General features: G+C 36.2%; 1 protein-coding gene across 3 annotated transcripts in view; it reads left to right on the top strand.

Annotated features, from left to right (window-relative positions):
* Nucleotides 1-196: 196 nt before the first annotated feature.
* Nucleotides 197-24,226, top strand: part of PDCD6 (programmed cell death 6) — a 33,742-nt gene continuing 9,712 nt past the window's right edge. Inside the window, exons 1-4 of one of the 3 annotated variants that reach the window (XM_044657859.1) lie at nt 197-384; nt 2,349-2,410; nt 21,170-21,214; nt 23,910-24,068. In XM_044657859.1, coding sequence (XP_044513794.1) covers nt 278-384; nt 2,349-2,410; nt 21,170-21,214; nt 23,910-24,068 — 373 coding nt within the window. In that variant the 5' untranslated portion in view covers nt 197-277. The remainder of the gene's footprint in view (nt 385-2,348; nt 2,411-21,169; nt 21,215-23,909; nt 24,069-24,226) is intronic. The other 2 variants (XM_044657860.1, XM_044657861.1) reach the window with 2 other exon arrangements.

A 24,226-nucleotide genomic window follows, 5' to 3' on the forward strand; every position in this document is an offset into this window, starting at 1 on the left:
ACCCCTTCCCCGGAAGTTTGGCGGTTTCCAGTGCCTGGCGCCCATCCGTTGCCAAGCAACACGGCCCTCGATCGTGGACTGGCAGCCCTGGTCCACGTGACACCCTACCCGACCTTTCCCCACCTTCCCGGAGGTGGGCTATTCGACAGGAAGTAACCTTCCTTTCTTCCGGCTCCTCCGCCCCGGCGCAGAAAGCGGAAGTGAAGGAACCCCGCTGTGCCATTCTCTCTAGTCCGCGCTACACAACCTTTTGGCTTACTCTTCTATTGCTCGGCCCATGGCCACCTACCCTTACCGGACGGGCCCCGGGGGCGGTTCTGGCCCCGGGCCCGCCGTTGCCGCTTCTCTCCCGGATCAGAGCTTCCTTTGGAACGTCTTTCAGCGGTAAGGATGCGCTGGTCCCGGTCCCGGGTTCCCCTCTTCTCACCAGCTCCCGGCGGGTCTGGCCCCTCTCCCCCTAGGCAATATGAGGCAGGGGCTGGGGTTGGGGAGAGGGGCTGCCTCTGGGTCCGGGCGTTCCGCATGCCTCAAGCACGGGATCCCAGAGGGTGACCCTTGACTCAGTTCTTTTCTTATAACTGTACAATCTATACAACCTCGTGGTAGAGGTAAGGAAACTGAGGCCCAGAGAGGCAAGTGGGCGGGCACTGTCGGTGAGAAGCCGAGCTGAGATTCCAACCCCCATCTCTGGGCTCCATTGCACCAGATTAGGTTGCCCCTTAGGGCTACAGAGACAAGAATCCGTGTCTTCCTCGAACTTTGCCAGTAGCCCATCCCCCAGTGCTCAGTTTATGCCCAGTTTACACGTAATTCATGCTTGTTGAATTGAATGTAATCTAGGAGAGAGTAGAATCCTCGAATCCTTTTGGCATTGTGCCTTTCCCTGCTTCCCAGACATACACCTCTCCCTTCCCTTCCCTTTTCAGAGTCTATCCAGTGCCCTTAGATCATATTATCATAGATGTAGAGAATGAGTGGGCTTTGAACCACATATTCCAGCCCCCTCGTTTTAGAGATGAGGAAGCTGAGGCCCCGGGAAGTTAAAATAATTTGTCCAAGATTATTAAACTAAATGTTGAACGGCTGAATTCGGGTCCCTTAAACCCTTCAATACAATACCAATGCCAACTCCAGTATCTAGGTGCCCTGAGATCTATTATCTTAATGCCAGATTTTAGGGTACTATGGTATTTCTGGGTCATTAAATGATAGGTTATAAAGCTGGAAGGCATCTTAGAAATGATCTAATTTGACAGCTCTTATTTTGATAGATGAGGAATCTAAAGCCTATAGAGGTAGTGCCTTGCCCAAGGTCACAAAGGGTAGTAAAAGGCAGTCAGGATTTATTCAGATCCTCTCACTTCAGATTTTTCCATTGCACCAGGCTCTCTTCTCAGTTGTTTACACTTGGCTGAGAGTGCAGAACCTGGAGAATGCTAAATTTGGAAAAGGAAAACCCTTGCTTTTATATAATGATTAGAACTATATGCCTAAGATCTGTGAAAGAAATACAGAAGAAACTAGTTAAGTTGGTGGCTCACTTTCTGTTTCCTTGGTGTACAGAATGTTTCCACTTGTCTTCAGGGACTGGTTGTTATTGGAAGGGCTCCATGTTTGAAAGTGAGGGTTTTTCTAATTAATAAGGGTTTGGGAAAGGACATTATGGGTAGGTACTCTGCAAAGAAGGAAATATAAAGCCAAGAGGCTGAAAAAAGGAACAGCAACGACAAAAAAAAATCAGTCAACAAGCATGCATGGGCAGAATGACAAGCAAAAACTAAAGGTTAGGAAAAGTTGAAATTAATGAGCATGATTCACAGCCCACCTAAGACCTAGAATGTGATTTTAGAAAGTATAGTTACTAGAAACCAGTTTAAAAAAATTCAAATACACAAGCAAAAATACATTGTATTTAAAGACTATGTCTCTCATCTATCTTAGGCTGAAGTACAGGCACTACTCCCAAGATGATCTCAGGGCTGATCCAGCCAGAGATCTTTGACCTTCCTTTCTTAGTGGTGCCTGTGAAGACACCTGATCTTGGTAGTTCACTGCAGCTCAGCCCTCCTAAGTTTTACCTACTAATACCTGGGATTATAAGCCTGTGCCTCCACATCTGACTGATATTTTTATTTATTTACATGTATTTATAGAAACAGATATGTAGATATATATATAGTTTTGTTTCCAAAATAGCCAAAGAAATTGTATTCTTTTGAAAAATATATTATCTGAAGCCAGGACAGAGTGAAAAAGATGGGAGAAGCTTACTTCTCTTTAGTAGTATAAAGCAATTCTGTTAAATTTCTTTATAATCATTGTTAAAATGTATTTCAAATATTTCATAGGGTTGATAAAGACAGGAGTGGAGTAATATCTGACAATGAACTTCAACAAGCATTATCCAATGGTAAGTATGAATTAGTAGTTAGTGAAATTTTAAACTACAAGCTTAACTTTTCCCCTGGTTTATCTTTTCCTTAATTTTATTTTCTGAGCATAAAATAATTAAGAAAACCAGAGTACACTGGTGCAGTTAATTAGGAGATTGACTGGAATTGGTAGGTGGTATGATAGAAACTAATTTTTGTCCTTTTTTTATTTGTATAGGCATTGTCTTCCACATTTGAGTCTGAGCTACTTGAGAGGACTGCTCAACAGTATTTAAGATGTAGTAAACATTTAAAAAATGCAGTCTGTTCACTTAATTAAGTACTCGATGTATAAAAATTGGAGAACATTTGGAAGAATTGTTAAGTATATTTGAATATTAAGAAAAAAGAAGTTTAACTGTAGAAACAAATCTTAGAGAGCCAAGAAGATCATTTAGGCACTGATGTTTGGGAACTCTTAAGAGATTCTGATCAGATCTCTAAAGGAACCAATGTGATTCTCAGGTAACATTGATGAAGCAAGTTGAAGGTTTTGGAGGAAGTCCATGTGGCACCTATAAAAAAACGAGGTAGCTATAGAAACTGTTGAAGCTCCAGGGTTAAGTTGCTACAGAAATGATTGGGTATATCAGATGACATCAATATTGCCCTTACTATAAGAGTGGGGTCCTAATCAAAAAGTCATTTGGGGCACCATTATTAATCTAGCACAAGCTGAATAAAACTCCTATTGGAGTTTCCATAATTAATTCTCAGGTCCAGTTTTGGCTCATTCTCTTTTATTTTCATTGTGATATTCCAGCTTCTTATTGACACTTCAAGAATAGCAATTGTTAATCAGGTTAGACTCCTAAGCAGTAAGTCTAGTTGGAAAAATTTTATTTTACTAATTAACTTACCTCTTATACATGCAGGGGCAGTCTCAGTAGTTCTTTGGGAGAGGTTGAAAAGGATGGCCACAGTTAAGATGAGCAGGACAACATAGTCTAGAAATATCCTAAAAGATATTTGGAATTCTGATGGTCATTTTTTGCTAATTTACCGGCTACAGAATTGTTTTGGTTTGTATTTTTCTAGTGTATTAATGACTTTGAACAGTCTTTCACATGAATTGTTTTGCAGTTTTTCTTTTGAGAAAGATGTGTTCGAGCCCTTTGGCCACTTAGGTCTTGGAGAATGGCCTTTGATCTTATAATTTTCATGTTAGTTCTTGGGAAATCTGTTTGTACCTGCACATTTTTTTTCTTTCCCAGGACATTTTCAAGTTACAATTCTGTATCACTCATCCCCCAAAGGTTGCTATTTATTGATTCTTCTTATCTTTATTCCTTGTACCCACTTATTGGCATTTATTCTGATCCATTTTACTTAAAATATAACCAGTGTTGTTAGTTATGGGGAATGTGAGTGACAATAAGAGTACCAAAAAATTTGGCCTCTATATTTTGGAAAAGAACCTTAATGTTACCTGAAGTTCAAAGCAGAGGGTGATAAATTTATTTTTATCATCTAGTAGATGTTTGGTAAAATGACAAGCTAGCTATTGTTTCTGGGAATACTAGGTCTAGACACTGTGTCATCAGTACCTGTCTAAAGGTGATATTCCTGTGGATATTTATACTGAGAGACTTTTCCAGTATTTCTGATTATTTTGTGTGTATTAGTGGATACTCTTTCATTAGGTCTCAGTTGATTTCTATTTTCCCTAAAATTGACTGGTTATTAAGACAAGTGAAATATTAAATTAATGGAGCTGATATCTCAATATTTAGACAAGTGATGACTCACAGTTGGTTGGGGACAGGATGTAGGCCCACCAGGTAGGCCTCACTTGGAGTTGATGTTATAACAAGATTTGACTGCTTCTTAGTTGTTATAAACAGTATCTGGTTTATTATACTTTTCAAACTCAAAGGATAGGGTGGTGGACCAGGATAGTGTTGTCCCTAACCTATAGATTTTAATTCCTCCATCCAAATCCCAACTATGGGCCCTCATGACCTTCTTCTTAGAGTTGAGGGCTACTCTATTTCTACTCTCTCTCTACCAAAGGAAATCTAACTAACCTGAACTACTGGTCCACTATTAATTAGAGACTAGTAAATATTTTGTCGGGTAAAAGATAGCTAGGTTTGATGGTGAGTTCATCCTCGAAGCCAGAGGCCTAGGGCCAACCTGACTGACTGGGCTGTTCTCACTGGTAGTTACTGGATCTTGGCAGTTGCACACCGACACAATCTGGATTTCTCAGAAATACTGATATCCTCAGGATCTCTTTTGATGATAACTAGAGAAGGGGATAGGAGTGATAATCTCTCAATAGCAGGAATTTTCAGGAACCTCCAGTTTCAGTAGAGAAAGGTTAGTTACCTCCTTCTGGCAGTTACAAGGTGGCCACAGGAAGTAACCCTCTGCTCTCCTAGGTGTCCAGGACCAATGGACCCCTTTCTCCTTCAGGTTCTCTCTTTTATCCCTTCCCCAAATTCTGGAACCCTTCTTTCAGTTCTGTGTGTGCGGCCAAACCTCTTCTGCAGAGTCTTGCACCAGACTTTTGCAAAAGCTTCTACCTGTCTCTTTCTTTATTATTATACAAGTATTAAAGTATTTGACCAATAGAGCTTAAAACTCAAATTAGGCATATCAAACCAATTGATCCATTAGCTACAGAGTTAAAATTCTCTTTTTTCATACTTCTTAATTCCCATGCCACATTCTCTTCTTTTCCATCTTTATATTAAATATGATTGCAATTCTTGCTATTTACATTCCTGTTGACCTAGAACTGGGTTCCCATTATTATTCCAAAACTAGATTATTAGTACATTTCAATACCATTGATTTAGGTTAATTCCTTGTTGATTCCATGGAAACCTGTGGTTTTAAAAGCATAACACAGTTATACTCTCCCACTGTTATTAAATGTGTGGACTATGTACCTCCCTGTTAAATCTGGTTACAGCTGTCCTGAATAATTTATGTGGACTCATACTAATATACACTGGTCCCTTTATAAGACTTGTTTCCATAGAAAAGTTTACTAAATATGGCTGTGAGGGAAGATGAGGTCAGTCGGTGTACAGAAAGACAAAAGACAACTGTTCACTTGCTTTCTGTAAAAGTAAAGATTTATTGCAAGCTGTTCCAAGAGTTTAGGAGTTTTTATTTAACCCTGTTTAACTCACTAATCTTTCTTTGTATTTAACTTTATTTTTGAGGATAATTAGGAAAAGTGATTCTTTTACATCTTTTTCTGATTATCCTATATAGCTTTCCATGAGAGTAATAAAAGCACATTTTGGTGATTGCTGCCTTAATTTTTAAAAATTGCTATTTAGCTTTATTGATTACTCCTGGATATACATATTTTGTTTCATAATAAGAGATGGTTTCTCCCCTTTAGGAGATCCCATCAGAAAAGAAATGAATGAAACTGGAGACATGCATAGAACCTATTTCAATTTGTTCTTGCATTTATTCCATCCAGTTACACCATTTGTCTCTTTCCTACATTTTTGCTTCTGGTCCCCATACTACGTGGTAATGTAGTATGTAAGGCCTACTTTTAAAGGTTAAATTGGAATTGAAAGAGATTCAGACTTCATAATTACCCGTTAACCAGATCTTATTGTCTTCTTCTTTTGGGGATATTTGAAGAGTCACGATATAGCCTAATAATAATAATAGAGGCAAAGAAAAGACTGGGATTTAGCCTAGCTTACTTGCTAATGAAATTAGGCCTCTTTTCTGGTCTGGCTCTGGTGCTCTGTTGTGGAATTGTTCTCAGAGGTGCTGCCAGAAGAGCATAAGCCCTGGCAAGATCTATCAGGTTGGAACAGCTTCCAGTATGGACTTTGCAGTATTTATTATCATGGACTCAGCTTTTTTGAGAGGATCATCAATAGAAGTTTGATTGGACACTAGATGATAGAATATTTTGGCCACAGTAATTTGTCCGTCATATACTAAAGATTCTGAGAGGTTAAGGTATATGTTGAAAAAAGTACCCATACAGACAAAAGATTCATGATTTACAAAACCTTCCTCTTTAGTCTGTCTGTCTTGTCTTCTTGAAAATGGGGGATTCAGTAATTAGTTTTCAAATTTTGAATTCTAACCATATAATGAGATGTAACAACATCTTTATTGACGAGGGGGAGAAGCTCTATGAGCTGAGCAATGTTTATGATTGCTTGGGGGAATAATAGTTACTAACATGCTAAATTCCTGTTTTTTAATTAGGCAGTTTGACTGAAAGAAGAAATGAGTAGCTAAGTTAAAGATGAAATGCCTTTAAGATTAGTTTCTATTTTTGGAAAGGTAAAGCATTAAAACTTGGAGAGACTATAGCTAGATAAAGCCAGTGAAATATGGGGAAATTGTAGTTTTCTATAGTTGGGGGGGTGGGGCATGTCATGACCAGATAGATTCCATTAAGAAAAAAATAGAATAGAGGACAGTTAGGTGGCTCAGTGGGTTGAGAGCCAGGCCCAGAGATGGAAGATCCTGGGTTTGAATCTAGCCTCAGACACTTGCTGTGTGACCCTGGCCAAATCACTTAACCCCCATTCCCTGGCCCTTACTGCTCTTTTGCCTTGGAATCAATATGCAATATTGATTCTAAGACAGATGGTAATTAAAAAAAAATTATTCACATTTGGGCCAGATGGCATTATTACACTGAAGATGTCTTTTTGAATCCTGTAAATTGATTAATGTATCAGTTTAGTTACTTTTTGAATCCTTGTAAATTGATTAATGTATCAGTTTAGTTCAATACAAGCACATAAAAATAAATTGTTCCAGAGAATACCCTGTCTTTGGAAGGGATCACCAACAATTTTTTGCATATTTCTGCATTTCAGTTGAATATTTCTTTTAAATTCATTTATTATAATATTGTGAATATCTTCAGCAATAGAAATTTCCAGCATATAAGGATATTTATATGAAAGTCACTTCTGATAAGGAAAATATTTAACACTTTCAAATCTCCAGATTTTTCTCCTTTGAAAATGAAGTATACAGCAAGGACATACTTTAGGTAAGAATTAAAATAATTTTTTAAAATAGGCAAACAGTGACTAGCTAAAATTTTTCAAAGAACGACTTATAAGATAATATCATATCTATTTGCCAAAAAAAAAAAAAAAAGTCTTTTCAGCTCACCATTTTTAGAAAAATACCTGATGTTTATTCAAGGGATGCTGTTTCTTTTTTAAACTCTGGTCGCTTAGTATAATATTCAGACTAAGAGAATAGTTTGAAGAAATTGATTTACATATATTTTATCTAGCCACTAATTGTATTCCTAACATTCATTTACTAGCTTAGTTGTTTCACCTAGAAACAAGGTTACAAATGATATTTAGGTCACTAGCTTGTTCTGCAAAGGGCACTTGTAATTTTAAAAATGGTATATGTTTCTGATGAAAAATTATAGAAAACAATACTTTTGGAAAATTGGTTTTTCTAACTATGTTTTAGGTAACCAATGTTTGTTTCTGTGAATGTGGAGGAAGAGCAATTTTAGGAAAAATTTAGATGAAATCAACATATACTTGGTGGCTTCAGGGCAAAATGGGTCATAGGAAAAGATGATGAGAAATATAATAGAAAAACCTAGTTTGTGATTAAGAAAATTTTAAAAGCTAAATGCTTATGGACAACACAGAAGGCCTATACCAATATAGTTTGAATACTTTATAAGAGAGTGGAAGATGCAGGAAATGGGAAACACAAATAAATATCAGAAAAAAATTAAAACAGTCACATCTGTTTCAACAAAAAACAACTACAGGGGGAAGCTGGGTAGCTCAGTGGATTGAGAGTCAGGCCTAGAGACAGGAGGTCCTAGGTTCAAATCAGGCCTCAGACACTTCCCAGCTGTGTGACCCTGGGCAAGTCACTTGAACCCCATTACCCACCCTTACCATTCTTCCACCAAGGAGCCAATACACAAAAGTTAAGGGTTTAAAAAAAAAAAAAACAACTATTGTCAATGTGGCAGTTGGCTGCTTATACTCTCAGACCGTGAAAATATTTGCTAAATTAGTTTGCTCTACTTACTAAATTAGAAAAAAAAATAGTAAATTTGAAATCAATTATAAATTACCTAAAGAAGAGAGACCTAGATCCTGAAGAAGAACCTGCTTAAATATCAAGGCTTGATACTGTCAACATGGGTGTTGACAGATGTTCAGTCATTCCATAAGAATGAGAAGGCAAAAAGGTGTTAGTAATAGTAGTTAGTGAATCCCCCCTACTGAGAGTACATCAACACATCAATTTGTTGGTCTTGAAAGATAGAGTTCTGCTGTCTTCTTGGTTATGCATCCAAGATTTTTAGGAGAACCTCTCAAAGCTTGCCAAACCAGATGACTAAGATCACCACCCTTTTGTTGGAAATGACATTAAAGAAGATACATTATCATCTGCTTTGCCCCTGTACCCTAAGGACTAGAGGTCCTTTCAACTGACTTATAGCCAAAACCTTCTGTATATGTTATCTCCTCATTAGAAAGGCAGTTCCTTGAGAGCAGAAACTATCTTTAATATCTGATGTGCTTTGTACATAGTAAGAATTTTAAAAATATATTATTCATTCATCTGACTTATGGTGAGTCATGTACAGATAGATCATGCTGTTGTAAAGAACCTAGATAGCATTGGCAAAGATTACATAGTTTGGGGCAAGAAACTGAAGAACATAGGCATATAAGTGGTGTTTTCATCACTGCTACCACTTGGAAACAAAACCTCAGAAGGGAGAATATGATGTGGGACTTGAACTGCTGAAGAAGATCATATTCGAGAATAAGCTTTGTGTACTTAAAAAGATATACTCTTTTTTATCGGCAAAAGATATCCAATAAAGTCTGGGAAAAGATGGGATTTGCCTAGTATTTCAAATGCAGGTAAAAGGACTTTTAAGCTGAAAAGTAGACAGGAAGAGAAACAGAAAACTGCCACTAAGGTACCGTAGAGAATAGTATTGTAGACTCCCAGAAGTTAACAATAGTAAACAAGGAAGGAGTCAGTATTAAAAACCCAGGACTTAAATATTAATACACAAATGCAACATCCCAACTCAAGGAAGCAAATATGATGTCATAGGTATCATTGATGGATTGAAATCTGTGCCTGGATCTACCTGTATTAAAAAAAAAAGGATAGGTAAAAGAGACACCAGAGTAGCATTGAGGATTAGGAGGCTATATATAAAGGGATTCAAAGAGCACAATGAAGGGAGCAAGGTGCAGAAAGTAGTTAGGTATGATGATCAATGAAGACAGAAACAGAAACAATTTTGTCAAATGAGGCATATTATAGACCAACTAGACAGAAAGAAGAAATAGATGAGTTTGAAAATCAGATCACAATCCTTAGTGAAAATCATGCTATGTTAACAATTTGGAGGATTTCCTATTTTTTGTTCTTTAAGAGCTCAGCTGCTACCCAATGTAGAGCAGCTAAGAATGACTTCTTGACTTCCTTTAATGATAATCTTTAAAAGAAGACTCAATTAGGGAAAATGTTCTGAAAGAGAAAAACATAATCTAACCTTCATTTTTAAATTTTAAGAGAGAGATTTCAAGACATTCAGAGTGGGATTAGGTAGGATTGCATAACTTAAAATTATTTTGGGAAGTTCAGCATAAAGGAAATGGAAAGCATTCAATAATGGAATTCCAAGGAGGAATTATCTAAAGAAACTATTGTGGCCATAAAAGAAACTCAGCAAATTGAATTTCATTTTTTATTCTCATTCTTTCAACAAGCATTTATTAAGAATCTGGAATATAGGATCATAGTTTATAGCTGGAAAAGATCCTGAAGGCCATCTAGCCAAAACTTGCTATTTTTGAGATGAGCAAACGTATGCCCAGAGAATCCAACTTGAATTTTTAAGAAATGTATAAGCAGTAGAAGAAAAAGCAGGTAAGAGAGGATAAAGACAAAAGTAAGTTTTATTCCCATTTGAGTAATATCAGGAAAGCTAAGGATAACAAAAGTACTTTTGTTTTTTAATCTATTTGGAGAAAACTAAAGTATCAAAGTAGGAATCAAACTGCTTCTTGAACTTGATGTTATTTGTCCTTCATTTTCAGAGGAGACCATGATATCACAGGGTGATGTCTTGATGTGTAAGGATTAGATTTAAGTTAGGCAGTTACTCAAAGCCTCTCTCTCCCAGAGTCATCAAAGTTCAGTAGCAAGCAAGACAAAAGTTAAGATGACTTGTGATAGCCCTGGGAGTAATGGATGATCTTAGTGTTTTTGGTCTCATTACAAATTCTAAGTGCTCCAAAGCACCAGCTTCAACCATCCTCATGGACATTGGAATAAATTATTCTCATTCCACCGGGGGAAGTCTTCACATGTTTGGAATAGTCATCTTGAGATAGATGGGACAGTAACAAAGGATAGAGAATTGATATCCAAGATAGAGATTTAATAAGAAATCACCCAACTGCTTTTGATGGGCTCACCTCACCAGGCCCAAATGAAAAGCCTCATGTACTGAAATAAATACCTAGCAATTGATTGCTAAGTCACTGTTAAGTCTCTTTGAAAGATTGTGAACAGTGGGAGAGAGAGGGACTATCAGATTGGAGAATAAGTGTCCTGATTTTTAAACTATAGAATCTTATTTCCATTCTCATGGGTAGGTGCAATGAAATGTCAGAATTGCTTTAATTTGCATTGTTCTGTTAGTGATTTGGAGCTTTTCCCCCAGGTTTGTAAGTAGTTTGGTTATCTTCCTTTACTGCCTGTTCATACATATGCTTTCACTCTTTATCTACTGGGGGCATAGTTCTTACTCTTCAGTTTCTTACATGTTTTGGAAATAGAACCTTTATTAGACACAATTGCTGGAAAGACTTCTTTTCTCACCAGTTAACTTACTCTGGTAATTTAAACTTAGTTTTGTTTAATCAAAAAAACTTTAAATTTTATGTCGTCATAACTGTCCATTTTACTTTCGGTGATGCTCTTTATCCATTTTTTGGTCATGAACCTTGACCCCTTTCCATAGTAATGAAAGGTAATATTTTCCTTGTACTTCTTAATTTGTGATCACTGTTTGTATCTGAGTCAAGGCAAAAGGATAAGTTTAAAGAAACCTGGAAAGACTTCTTTGGACTGAATTTAAGTGAACATATTGTAGGAATTAAGTAAGGGACAGAGTAAATTTCATAGTTTAGCTTTAAGAGGAAAGGAGAATTTGGATACAAGCCCTGGGAGAAGATTCTAACAAGGAGAAAAGGATCTTGGGAGTTTTTACTGGAAACTAATGGGCACTCTGAATCTGGCTTTGACTTAGCTGGGAAAAAGGATTTTACTCTGGCATTTTCACTGGGAATCCTAATTTTGTGGAAAGATTAGTGATTCTTGTGTTGGAGTATTTGCCTTGGAGTATACTGCTTATTCCCTGAAGTACAGAGACCATCTGTCTGAGAACGATCTGTCAGAAATCTACTTGGTCAAGGTAAAACCCAGAGTTTGGTCATCTGGGACTCTGGGTATCCCCAAGAACAACCCCAGGCTTTAGGTAACTACATCTGTGAGTCCTTCCTATTTATCCTTTTTTTGTAATCCATATTAATTAGGTTAGTTTATAGTCAGATAGCTGGTTTTGGGGGGTTTAATTAGAAATAAGGAGTTTAGAGTAACTTGAGTGAATTCTCAAGGAGAACTAATTCATTGTGAGGTGAAAGTGGGTGAGTGGAAATTAGATATATAGTTTTTAGGAAATTACTATCATTTCCCTTTATTCCTATTATAAAATTAAATTTTGTTTCTAAAGCCAAGGAATTTGTGCTTTAATGGCCTAGATAATTCCCTAGGTGTGTGGTTATCATCTCCCATCCATCTGGGAAGGGTTTTTATTTCATTATTTTGGTATGTGACTTGAGATATTAAACCAATACCTAATTTCTGACATTGATTTTTCATTGGTTTTTGTCAAATAGTGAGTTTTTATCCCCGTAACTATTGTCTTTGGGTTTACCAAGCACTGAATTACTAGATTGATTTCCTTCTATATGTTGTATACCTAATCTGTTCCACTGATCAACTTAATATTTTTTATATGATTTAACCAAATTGTTTTCACTACTGCTTGGTAGTATAATTTTGAGGTCTGGTATTGTTAGATTTCCTTCCCACTTTTTTTTAAATTTCCCTTGAAATTCTTGACTTTTTGTTCCTCCAGGTGAATTTTGCTAACATTAAATTAATTTTTTTTTTTTGGCTTTAGAATAATGGTTTGGCAATTTGATTGGTAGAGCACTAAATAGTGAATTAATCCACATAGAATTATTTTTTTATTATATTAACTCAGTCATGAGCAGTTAATATTTTTCCAATTATGTCTGCATTTTCATTAAGTGTTTTATAATTGTATTATTGTAATTCTTCTATATATACTGTTAGGATACACTCACAAGTATTTTGTATGTTTTATAGTTATTTTAAATGGAATTACTCTTTCTATACCTTCTTACAAGGTTTTCTTAGTAAGTTACAGAAGGGCTGATGTTTTATATAGATTTATTTTATATATTACAACTTTACTGAATCTATTATTTCATTTAATTCTTTTAAACCTTACCTTCTCTTAGAATTGATACTAAAGTATCAGTTCCAAAGCAGAACAGCAGTAAGGGCTAGATAATCGGAGTTAAATGACTTGCCCAGGGTCACACCACTAGGAAGTATCTAAGGTCAAATTTGAACCCAGAACCTCCCATTTTGAGGCCTGGCACTCTATCCAATGAGCCATCTCACTATCCCTGTTTCATTTAATTTTAAGTTGACTCTCTAGGCTTCTCTAAGTAAGCCACCATATCTTATGTAGTTTCCACTAACTGTCTTTACATTTTGTGTGCTTATTCTCTCCTTTTTTAAAAGTTCATTTATTTTTTAATTATTTCAGGGTGTTTTTTCATGGTTACATGATTTATGTTCTTTCCCTCCCATCCCTTCTGTAGCCAACGAGCAATTCCATTGATCAAGACGTCTTTCCATATTATTAATATTTGTAATAGAGTGATAGTTTAGAGTTTACATCCCCAATCATATTCCCATCAAACCATGTGATCAAGCAGTTGTTTTTCTTCTGTTTCTACTCCCACAGTTCTTTCTCTGGGTGTGGATAGCATTCTTTCTTCTAAGTCCCTCATAATTGTCCTGGATCATTGCATTGCTGCTAGTAGAGAAGTCCATTATGTTTGATTGTGCCACAGTGTATCTGTCTCTCTGTACAATGTTCTCCTGGTTCTGCTTCTTTTCGCTCTGCATTAATTCCTGGAAGTCCTTTCAGTTCACATGGAATTCCTCCAGTTTATTATTCCTTTGAGCACAATAGTATTCCATCACCAACAGATACCACAACTTGTTCAGCCATTCCCCAATCGAAGGGCATTCCCTCATTTTCCAATTTTTTGTTACCACAAAGAGCTCAGCGATAAATATTTCTGTACACATATTTTTCTCTATTATCTCTTTGGGGTACAAACTCAGCAGTGGTATGACTAGATCAAAGGGCAGGCAGTTGTTTAAAGCCCTTTGGGCATAGTTCCAAATTGCCTTCCAGAATGGTTGGATCAATTCATAACTCCACTAGTAATGCATTAGTGTCCCAATTTTACCACATCCCCTCCAACATTTATTACTTTACTTTGCTGTCATATTAACCAGTCTGCTATGTTTGAAATGGTACCTCAGAATTGTTTTGATTTGCATTTTTCTAATTATAAGAGATTTAGAACACCTTTTTGTGTGCCTATTGATATTTTTATTTCTTTATCTAAAAATTGCCTATTCATGTCCCTTGCCCATTTATCAGTTGGAGGATGGCTTGATTTTTTTGTATAATTGGTTTAGCTCCTCATAAATTTGAGTAATTAGACCTTTGTCAGAGGTTTTTGTTCCAAAAAAAAAGATTTTTTCCCCCAATTTCTTGCTTCCCTTCAGATTTTGGTTGCATTGATTTTATTTGTAGAAAAACTTTTTAATTAAATGTAATTAAAATTATTCATTTTACATTTTGTAATATTCTCTATCTCTTGCTTATCAATCTTAAATTCCTTCCTTTCCCATAAATCTGGCAGGTAAACTATTTTAGGTTCATCTAATTTACTTATAATTTCCTTCTTTATATTTAAGTCATTCACCCATTCTGAATTTATATTCCTATAGGGCATGAGATGTTGATATAAACCTAATCTCTCCCATACTGTTTTCCAATTTTCCCAGCAGTTTTTCTTGTCCCAAAAGCTGGGGTCTTTGAGTTTATCGAACACCAGTTTGCTGAGGTCATTTATCCCAAGTCTATTCCTTTGATCTGTCCTTCTGTCTCTTAGCCAATACCATATTGTTTTGATCAACACTGCATTATAGTACAGTTTAAGATCTGGTACTGCTAGGTCCCCATCCTTCACATTTTTTTTTCATTAGTTCCCTTGATATTTTTGATCTTTTCTTGTTCCAAATGAACTTTGTTATAATTTTCTCTAATTCGGTAAAAAAGTTTCTTGTTAGTTTGATAGGTATGGCACAAAATAAGTAAAATAATTTGGGTAGGATTGTCATTTTTATTATATTAGCTCATCCTACCCATGAGCAATTAATGTTTTTCCAATTATTTAGATCTAGTTTTAATTGTGTGGAAAGTTTTGTGGTTGTGTTCCTGTGTTTGTCTTGGTTAAATAGATTCCTAAAAATTTTACATTGTTTAGGATGATTTTAAATGGAATTTCTCTTTCTACTTCTTACTGCTGAGTTGTGTTGAAAATATATGGAAATGCTGATGATTTATTGGGGTTTATTTTGTATCCTGAAACTTTGCTAAAGTTGTTTATTATTTCCACTGGCTTTTTGTGTTTATTCTCTTGATTCCTTTTTATTGTTTTATTGCTATAATTGTCATCTCTAGTACTTTATTAAATAATAGTGGTCATAATGTAGATCATTGTTTATCCCTGGTCTTATTGGAAAGACTCTAGTTTATTCGTATTGCACATAATGCTGACATTTGGTTTTAGATGGATACTACTTAAGAAACTAAGGAAAAGACCACTTATTCCCATTTTTTCAAATGTTTAGGGTTTTTATTTTTGTTTTCGTGTTTAGGTTTTTGTATTGTTTTAACAGAAATAATTATATGTTGGAAAACTTTGCATTTATTGATAAAAACATTATTTTTGCTTGTTATTAATTTGGTTGATGATGCTTCTAGTTTTCCTAATATCAGATCAACCTTTTTTTATATATATAAATCAAAGTCTTTTTTATTTAAAAAGAAAAAGGGAGAGTAAGATTGAAGACTCTTTTCTTTTGCTATTTTGATTGTTTGTGCAATTATCCTTTGAATGACAAAATTCACTTTTCAATCCATCTGTAGTCCCAGGGATTTTTGTTTGTTTTTTCCTTTGGGAGTTCATCTATGCTTTTCTCTGAGATTGTATTGCTTTAATTCTCTATTTCATATTCAATTAATCTGGACAGTTCATAGTTTTATAATATTAATCCATTTCTTTTGTTATTTTTATTGGAATGTAATTGAGCAGAAACCTTTATTCATTTGTAGAGAAGTTTGCTTTCCAAGAAACCCACTTAAAACTTAAAACATTTGCAAAGTTAAAATGGAAGTAAACTGGAATTTATTATGACTCTAGAGTTTTTAAAAGTAGAAGTGGCATAAATAAAATACTAGCAAAGAAGCTAAAGCAGTATATCACAGGGATTATTCCTATATGACCAGATAGGATTTATACCAGGAATGCAAGGCTTGTTATTAGGAAAACCAGCATAATTGACTATATTGATAATCAGACTAACAAATCACATGATTATCTCAATAGATGCAGAAAAATCCTTTGATAACATACAACACTCATTCCTATTGAAAACACTAGAAAGCATAAGAATAAAAGGGCCTTTTCTTAAAATAATAAATAGTATTTACCTATCATCTATGGAAAAAGGAAGCAACAAACAGAAAAAAACAAATGTGATAAAAGCCTCATTTCTCAAACCAAGTCAAATTTGTAAGAATTCCAAGTCATACTGCAATTGATAAATTATTAAAGAATATGAATAGGCAGTTTTCAGATAAAGATATCAAAGCCATCAATAATCATATGAAAAAATATTCCAAATCCCTTCTTATTAGAGAACTACAAATTAAAACAACTCTTGAGGTGTACCACCTTCTTTCTACCTATCAGATTGGCCAATATGACAGTAAAGGAAAATAATAAATGTTGGAGGGAATGTGGCAAAATTAGGACACTAATGCACTGCTGGTGGAGTTGTGAATTGATCTGACCATTCTGGAGGGTAATTTTGAATTTTGCCCTAAGGGCTATAAAAGAATGCATACCTTCTGATCCAGCAGTACCACCTCTGTCCTTATCCCAAAGAGATTTTTTTTTAATGGGAAAAGGCCTATTTGCACAAAAAATTACAGCCGAGCTTTTTGTGGAGGCAATAGAATTGGAAACTAAAGGAATGTCTCTCAATTGGGGAATGACTGAACAAATTGTGGTATATGATGGTGATGGAATACTATTGTGCTATAAGGAATGATGAGCAGGATGATTTCAGAAAGAGCTGGAAAGACCTATGTGAAATGATGCAGAGTAAAATAAGCAGAACCAGGAGAACATTATACACAGTAACTGAAATATGGAACAATCAGATGTGTGATAGACTTTGCTACTAAAAGCAATACATTGATCCAGGACAATTCTGAGGGACTTAAAAAAAGAATGCTATCCACCTCTAGAGAAAGAACTGTTAAGAGTAGAAATGCAGATGAAAAATATGATTTATCACTTGTTTATTGGGGTATGTGATTGGGGGTTTTGGTTTTATATGATTATTCACTTAAAAAATGAATATGGAAATATGTTTTGTATGATAATACATTTATACCCAGGTTGAATTGCTTATCAACTCTAGGAGAGTGGAGGGAGACAACATGAATCATATAACTTTGGAAAACTTATGTGTCATTTGTTATTAAAATAAAATAAAGATAAAGGGAAAACAGAATACAAGAAATGGGGTGGGGGGGAGTAGTGGTGGCAATTGTGACTTCAGATAAGGTGACATACAGTAAATATAAACTATTTTGTTTGTTCAACTTCCCCAATTAAGAGTTGGGTGGGGACAAAAGAATTAAGCTCATTTAATAAGATTTGGGGACTTCAAAGTCAGATTTGGGGACTTCAAAATCAGTTAATTCAATCTCTTATGACTGCATTGAGAAGTATATCATACTGACCTAGAGAAGCAAAAGCTCCATTGTCCTTTGGTCTGATCTCATTTGGTATCCTGCCTTCACTTCTGGGCATGGTATTTTGGAAAGGACTTTGATAAGCTTTAAAAACATCCAAACAAGGGAAATCAGGGTGATAAAGGTCTTCAGAGAACTGCAAAGGGAGAATTAATAGAGCAACTGAAGATGGTTGTTATTGTTTAGTCATTTTCAGTTAAGTCTGACTCTTTGAGACTCCTTTTAGGGTTTTCTTAGCAAAGATATTAGAGTGGCCTGCCATTTCCTTCTCTAGCTCATTTTACAGATGAAGAAATTAAGACAAAGAGACTTAAGTAACTTGCCCAGGGTCATACTACTACTGTCTTAGGCAGATTTGAACTCAAGTCTTCCGACTCCAAGGCCCAGTGCTCTATCCACTACACTACCTCACTGCCCAGAGGATGGTTAGTAGGAAGAACAGAAGACTGACTGCAATAAGTATATATTATAATTGTCCTTAAGTGGAAGAGGGATGAGTCTTGGTTCATTTGACCCCAGCCCATAACTGGGAGCAACTGGTTACCGAAGAGACAAATTCAGGCTTGATATAAAGAAAATTTTCTAAGAATCAAATTATCCAAAAGGAGACTGGTCTGCTTTTGAGAGAAACATATGGCATGCAATTCAAATAGCCTCGTCTGTCCTTTTTCTACACGCTACTAGCACTGGAAAATGGAAAGTAGATAAAAAGCCCTTCACATATTCTTCAAACTAGCCAGGTTGGCCTTCTCTCTGGTCCTTACACATACAAACACTCCCTCTCCTGTCTTCCATGCTGTTGCCCAGGTTACCCCCCTGTACTTGGGATATATTTCCTTCTTCACTTTAAAATTCCTAGTTACCTTCCAAGCTCAGCTCAAATGACCTTTTCAGATGCCCTTTACCATTGCTTCTAGTGTTTCCTCTACTAAATTAGCTTGAATTTCTTTTATATATACTTATAAGTGTATATGTTGTTGTTCCCCACCTCATCCCCTGCCCTGCCCAGTAGAATGTAAGCTTCTTAAGGACCAAAACTGTTTGATTTTTGTCTTTATATGTCCAGGGCCAGGCACATAGTAGGCTCTTTCTTGATAAATGATTGTTGATTGATATAGGGGTAAACCCAAATTCTTACCATTTCCTAAAGTTTAATTGAAATAATTCAGTTGCCGTAGTTAACAACTTCGAAAAGCCTACAAACCCTCTCAGCTGGGAAATACTTGCTTCTCCCAAGCAGAGAGTATTTGACAACTAAGACCAATGTTAATTTATAACATGTACTTGTTTTTAAAATCTTTTGGAGAAAAACAATAACAGTATATTTCATGAAACAGCAAAAGGTAGTAGAGAATAAAACAGTTTTATAAAGAGTTTGAAGTCAAGTTACTCAAACTAAATTTAATGATGCTAGAAGGACCAGAAAATGGAAAACTTGCCAGCATTGTTTTTAAACAAATTTTTTTTTCCATCAGTAACAGTAAAGCTTCTAATTTGGACTCTAATATCTCAGTACCTCATGTACTGTATGAAGAAATAGAAATGGCACTAAGGAAAAGAAAGGCAGGAAGAAGAGCGGAACTAGACCAAGTGTTCAGAGAGGAGGTATGTGCTGGAGGTGATAACAATATTTAGAGCCTTGAGAGAGTAGTTCTAAAGATAGCTGAGAGAGGGGAAGGGTGGTGAACTCTTGGGGAAAGTTCTGGATGACTTTGCTACTGGGGAAAAAAAATGATGGATAAAAATGTCAGTAACTCAGAATAAAAACTACATGTGGATTGAGGGCATTCTCAATTAATGGAATAGGTAGGCTTTTGGAGATATTCTACAGCAAACCAGTTTCACAGTTATACAATAGCCTGAAAATCACAGAAGCTGTAAGATTCTACTCTGCTTGTTTTTCTTTGACTAAAAAAAAAAAATCTGAGCAAAATACTTCCTTAAAGTGTTTCCCAAAAAAAAGATATTTTCTAGACATTAAAATCACAAGTTGGTAAAACATTACAATATATATAATTTTAGATTATTAATATCAAATGAAGTGAAAAACAAGGAAACATGCTGCCAAAGACATATTGCCCCTTTAATAGAGAACATCCAGTGCAAAGTAGAAATAGAAGAGCAAATGCCTTTACATGATAAGGGCCATCAGGCATTCCTGCTGATATTAATTACATCAGGTTCTGGGGAATAACATATTCTCCTGAATCAGATCTATGATCACTCAAAAAGAACTTGGCTAAGTTATCCTCAGTGGAAAAGCGAAACAGAATAAAAATGTTTTGTTCAAACTCTGTTGTACAGGTGACTAGATAGGCCATAAATCTGGTCAATTTGCACACAGTCTTTGGGCAGATCTTGTAAGACAATGAGCTGGGCCCAGAATTAAATTAGAAGGTAGAAGATGCCCTGAATTGTCTTGGAGAAACTGTATAGTGCTTTTAGTTACCCCAGAATCCTCCCAAAATAAAAGCCCATCTTTTTTAAAAGTCTTCCAGTGGTGATATGTGGCTTCAAGTCATGAAATAGTTCATTTTGCAAAGAATTAGAGTTTCAAGTCAAACAAAAAACAATGAAAAGATGTTATGTAAGTGTAAAATAGGCTGTAGGATGTTTCCCTAGAAAAGACTTGGGAGCCAGAAGTGTCATAAATGAAATCACAAGTATCCAAGCAAAAAACAAGAGAGTCAGTGAGAGCAGGGGATGAAATGAAAAAGGTTGTGTGTTCTGTTGACTTAATGTATAAAGAATGAGTAAGCCCCCCTGGTATGTTGTAGAGGGTTCATAGAAGAAATGGGCAAGAGCTGAACAGAATGAGCAAGTACAGAAGAATTGTAATTTGCTTATTTGGGTGGAGTATTCACCTAGAGGCCATCAGAAATTTATTTAGGAATAGATAACCCAGTCTAGCCAAGTTTTTTGACTAGGCAACATCAGCACATCTTCTCTCAACAGTTTACAAGTGGAACCTGGGTAACAGGAAAATCTGCTGTCCTTAGAAGTAGAAATTGAGGAGGGCTCAGTTTTAAAGTTTATAGATGTTAAGGAGTAAGGAATTGTTTTGTAGACCAGTAAAATTTTATTAAAACTGGAGATTGAGAGGTAATGGTCTTAAATGATACTAACTCACATAACTTCCTACAGCTGAGGTGTAGATACAAATCAAGTAATTTCCTGAAGCAATTTTAGATGGATTTGTTGATAAATGTAACTATTTTTTAAAAATTCTTTTTTACTTCTGACCAGCACAAAAATATATGACATAATTCACTCAAAAACAGTGGCAAATGGCTAATGTATCTTGAGAAGATTGCCCAGTCTAATTTGGTAAATTGTCCTGACATTTTTAGCTCAGAAGTTAATGAATTCAGTTTCAGGTGTTGTAGTTTGATCAGTATCCCATTTGTTTCCTGTAGAAATGACTTCATTATGTTTAATCTAAGTTTTTTTGTTTGTTTGTTTATTTTAGGCACATGGACCCCATTTAATCCAGTGACTGTCAGATCAATCATATGTAAGTAAAAATTTTCCGCATCGTGACAGTTTAATTTGTATACCAGTTCATCTGTTTGCCGTGTCCCCAAGACATCTTAGCATGTCTAAAACTGAACTCATCTTTTCTCCTTATACCCAGTTTTCTTGACCTCACTATTTCTACTGACAATATTACTTGTGCCATGTAACCAGTTTCTCAACAGAGAGAGAGAGCCTTAGCTTTTCCCCCTCATACTCCTCTATCTGGTCAGTTGCTGTGGTTATTGCCTGTATCCCTGCCCTGCAGTTTGGAATGCCAAGCTCTCTTTAAGGTTCAGCTAGTGTCTCCTCTTTAACAAGAGACCTTTCCTAATCCTTTCTCCCTGCAAAAGACACTTTTATTTATTTATATATGCCTTGTATCTACTTATTTGTGAATATACTATGTCTCTTCCAAATACAATGTAAGATCCTTAAGGTTAGGAACTACTTAAGAGTGCTTATTGATTATTCTGTGCCTGTTTGTAATCATATCTTTTGATTTTTATGTCTTAGTTTCTTAGAGCTAGAAGGTACCCCAGCCCTAGAAAAATAGTCATACATATCTCCACCTTTTCCCCTACTTTCCAAATGTGAAAACAGCCCCATAGAGAATCAATGACTTGACAGAGGTCACTGAGGAAATTGGTTACAATGCCAGGACTAGAATCTTAAGTGTCCTGGCTCAGTGCCTGATGTTTTTATCCATTATTTCATGAGGTGCAGAAATGTATATGTTGGAAAGTACAAATGTCTGGATATGTGATTCCATGCCAGTGAAATTAGAAAGAACACTCACCAGACACAGAGAATCTGTGTTTGGCTTCTAGCTTTGCCACCAAGTAAGTGGATGAATGACCTTAGACAGATCACAGAACTTCCACTTTATTGTCTATAAAATGGGGATAGAATTTGTTCTCTATCAACCTCCCCAGATTATAATGACTCCCCAATGAGAGAACATGAATAATCAAAACGGCAAAATGGGTAGTCTCATTCTTTTTTATAAGGCCACATAGATGAGGATGGTGCTAGATTGAGAATGTCTCTGTAGGATATCTACAGAAGCTGAAGAAGGGCTTCTCTCTGATGAGGATTATATCCTGCATTTGAGTTTGACAGTATTAACCTCCTTCCAGGGGAACTGGGACTCTGTGTCTTTCAACAAATGCTTATTAATCACTTACTATTATAAGGAAGAGATAAGAAATGTTGGTCCTAGGAGGACTGAGGCTGAGAGATTCTGGAATGTTGATAAGAGGGTTGAGTTGAAAAACTCAGGAGCAGTTAGTCTCTCTGGGGTTTGCTGATTGCAAGCATCTTGAAGCCTTTGCTGCCAAAAGACCTGGTGGAGTTCCTGTACCTGTCCTTGCCATTGAGACCTGTATTTCCCTTTGGAGAAGATCTTTGAACCTGAAACTATCCTGACTCAACATCCAGCCTTCTGCAGCTGTCAGTGAGTGGGAGATCTGAGTCCATCTGGACTTGGGATCTTTCCCTTGGGTCCCTGCCTAATCTGCCACAGACCAATACCTTAAGTAACTATCAAAAGAGATTTGGTTAGTGTAGGGTAGATAGCATTTAGGGTTCTGGGAATTTAAGTGAGAGAAGTGAAGAAATTAGAGTAGATCATCAAACTCTTAAGAAGACCCTTGTCAAGAAGGTTTAGTTTTTGGATGCTTCATTAAAAATATAGTGGTAGTAATTCCCTTTTCCCACCAAACATCTATTAAAGAATAAATTACAATTTTCAGTGACTTTTTCCTAATCTGTTACTGAGTGTGGTCTGTGTGTTGGTCCTTGACCAGGCTCTGCCTAGGCAAACCTGCCCTTTCACCCACAGGGTAAACCTTTGTTACTGGCCCAAAGTAGTTAATTTATCCTGCCAATGTGGAATCTAGAATCCCCCAGACTTGTAGCCTAGAAAGATTTCATGAACCCCAATTTACTTAGCTTAAAGGTGACAGCCCTAGGCTTGACCCTGTCACATGAGAGTTCCTCCCTGAGGGAAAGGCCAAGCCCAAGCCAAGTGACTCTTTAGGGTGTGATACAATGGGAGAGGCTTCTGGAGACTAGAAGAGTCACTTGGCTTGGCCTTGGCCTTTCCCTCAGGGAGGAACTCATGTGACAGGATCAAGCTTGGGGCTGTCACCTTTAAGCTAAGTAATTACATTGTTATAATCACATTGACAATCCCATCTCATCTCATTCCTAAAACCACCCTAAATAGCTCCCTAATACACTATGTGTCTGGTACTATGCCAAGCAATACAGATACAGCAAAAGGCAAGAAATAGTACCTGTCTTCAAGGAGTTGTGGAAGTATCATGTGTATCCTGAACCATGTATGCTTGTTTACTCCTTTGTTCTTATGATTAACTGTATATGTGTATAGCTGATGGAAATTTAGGCCCATAGCCAGGGATCACATTTTTCTTTTGTACAGGGTCAGTCAATCTATCTAGGATAACCTTGTTCTTGGATACCATGTTCTTCTGTTGGCAGAAAAAAGACCTGATTGCCTGAACACCTCTCTCTCCCTTGCTCTCCTTGTCAGATTGGTCTTAGGAGCCTGAAATTGCTGGTAGTCATATACTTCCCTATTAGATTGACCTTAATGCAACTTAACTGAATCTATTACAGTATGAATATGTTCTGGTTTGATGTTTATTAATACTTTTTTCCCTTTCATTTAGCTATGTTCGATAGAGAGAACAAAGCAGGAGTGAACTTCAGTGAATTCACTGGAGTTTGGAAGTATATCACAGATTGGCAGAATGTTTTCCGGACATATGATAGAGACAATTCTGGGATGATTGACAAAAATGAACTAAAGCTAGCATTATCAGGTTTCGGTAATTCATTTACTCTTATTGTATAGCATATTTCATTTTGGAACCTGGGTGTCAGTTAAATTTTTTTGTTTTGTTTTGTTTTGTTTTGTTTTTTTGTTAACTTGGGGGCTTTAATTTTAAATTCAGTTAAAACTTGTTTATTTACATTCCAGACATTA

This window comes from Gracilinanus agilis, chromosome 1 (assembly GCF_016433145.1).
Source record: "Gracilinanus agilis isolate LMUSP501 chromosome 1, AgileGrace, whole genome shotgun sequence".
Classification (NCBI taxonomy): domain Eukaryota; kingdom Metazoa; phylum Chordata; class Mammalia; order Didelphimorphia; family Didelphidae; genus Gracilinanus; species Gracilinanus agilis.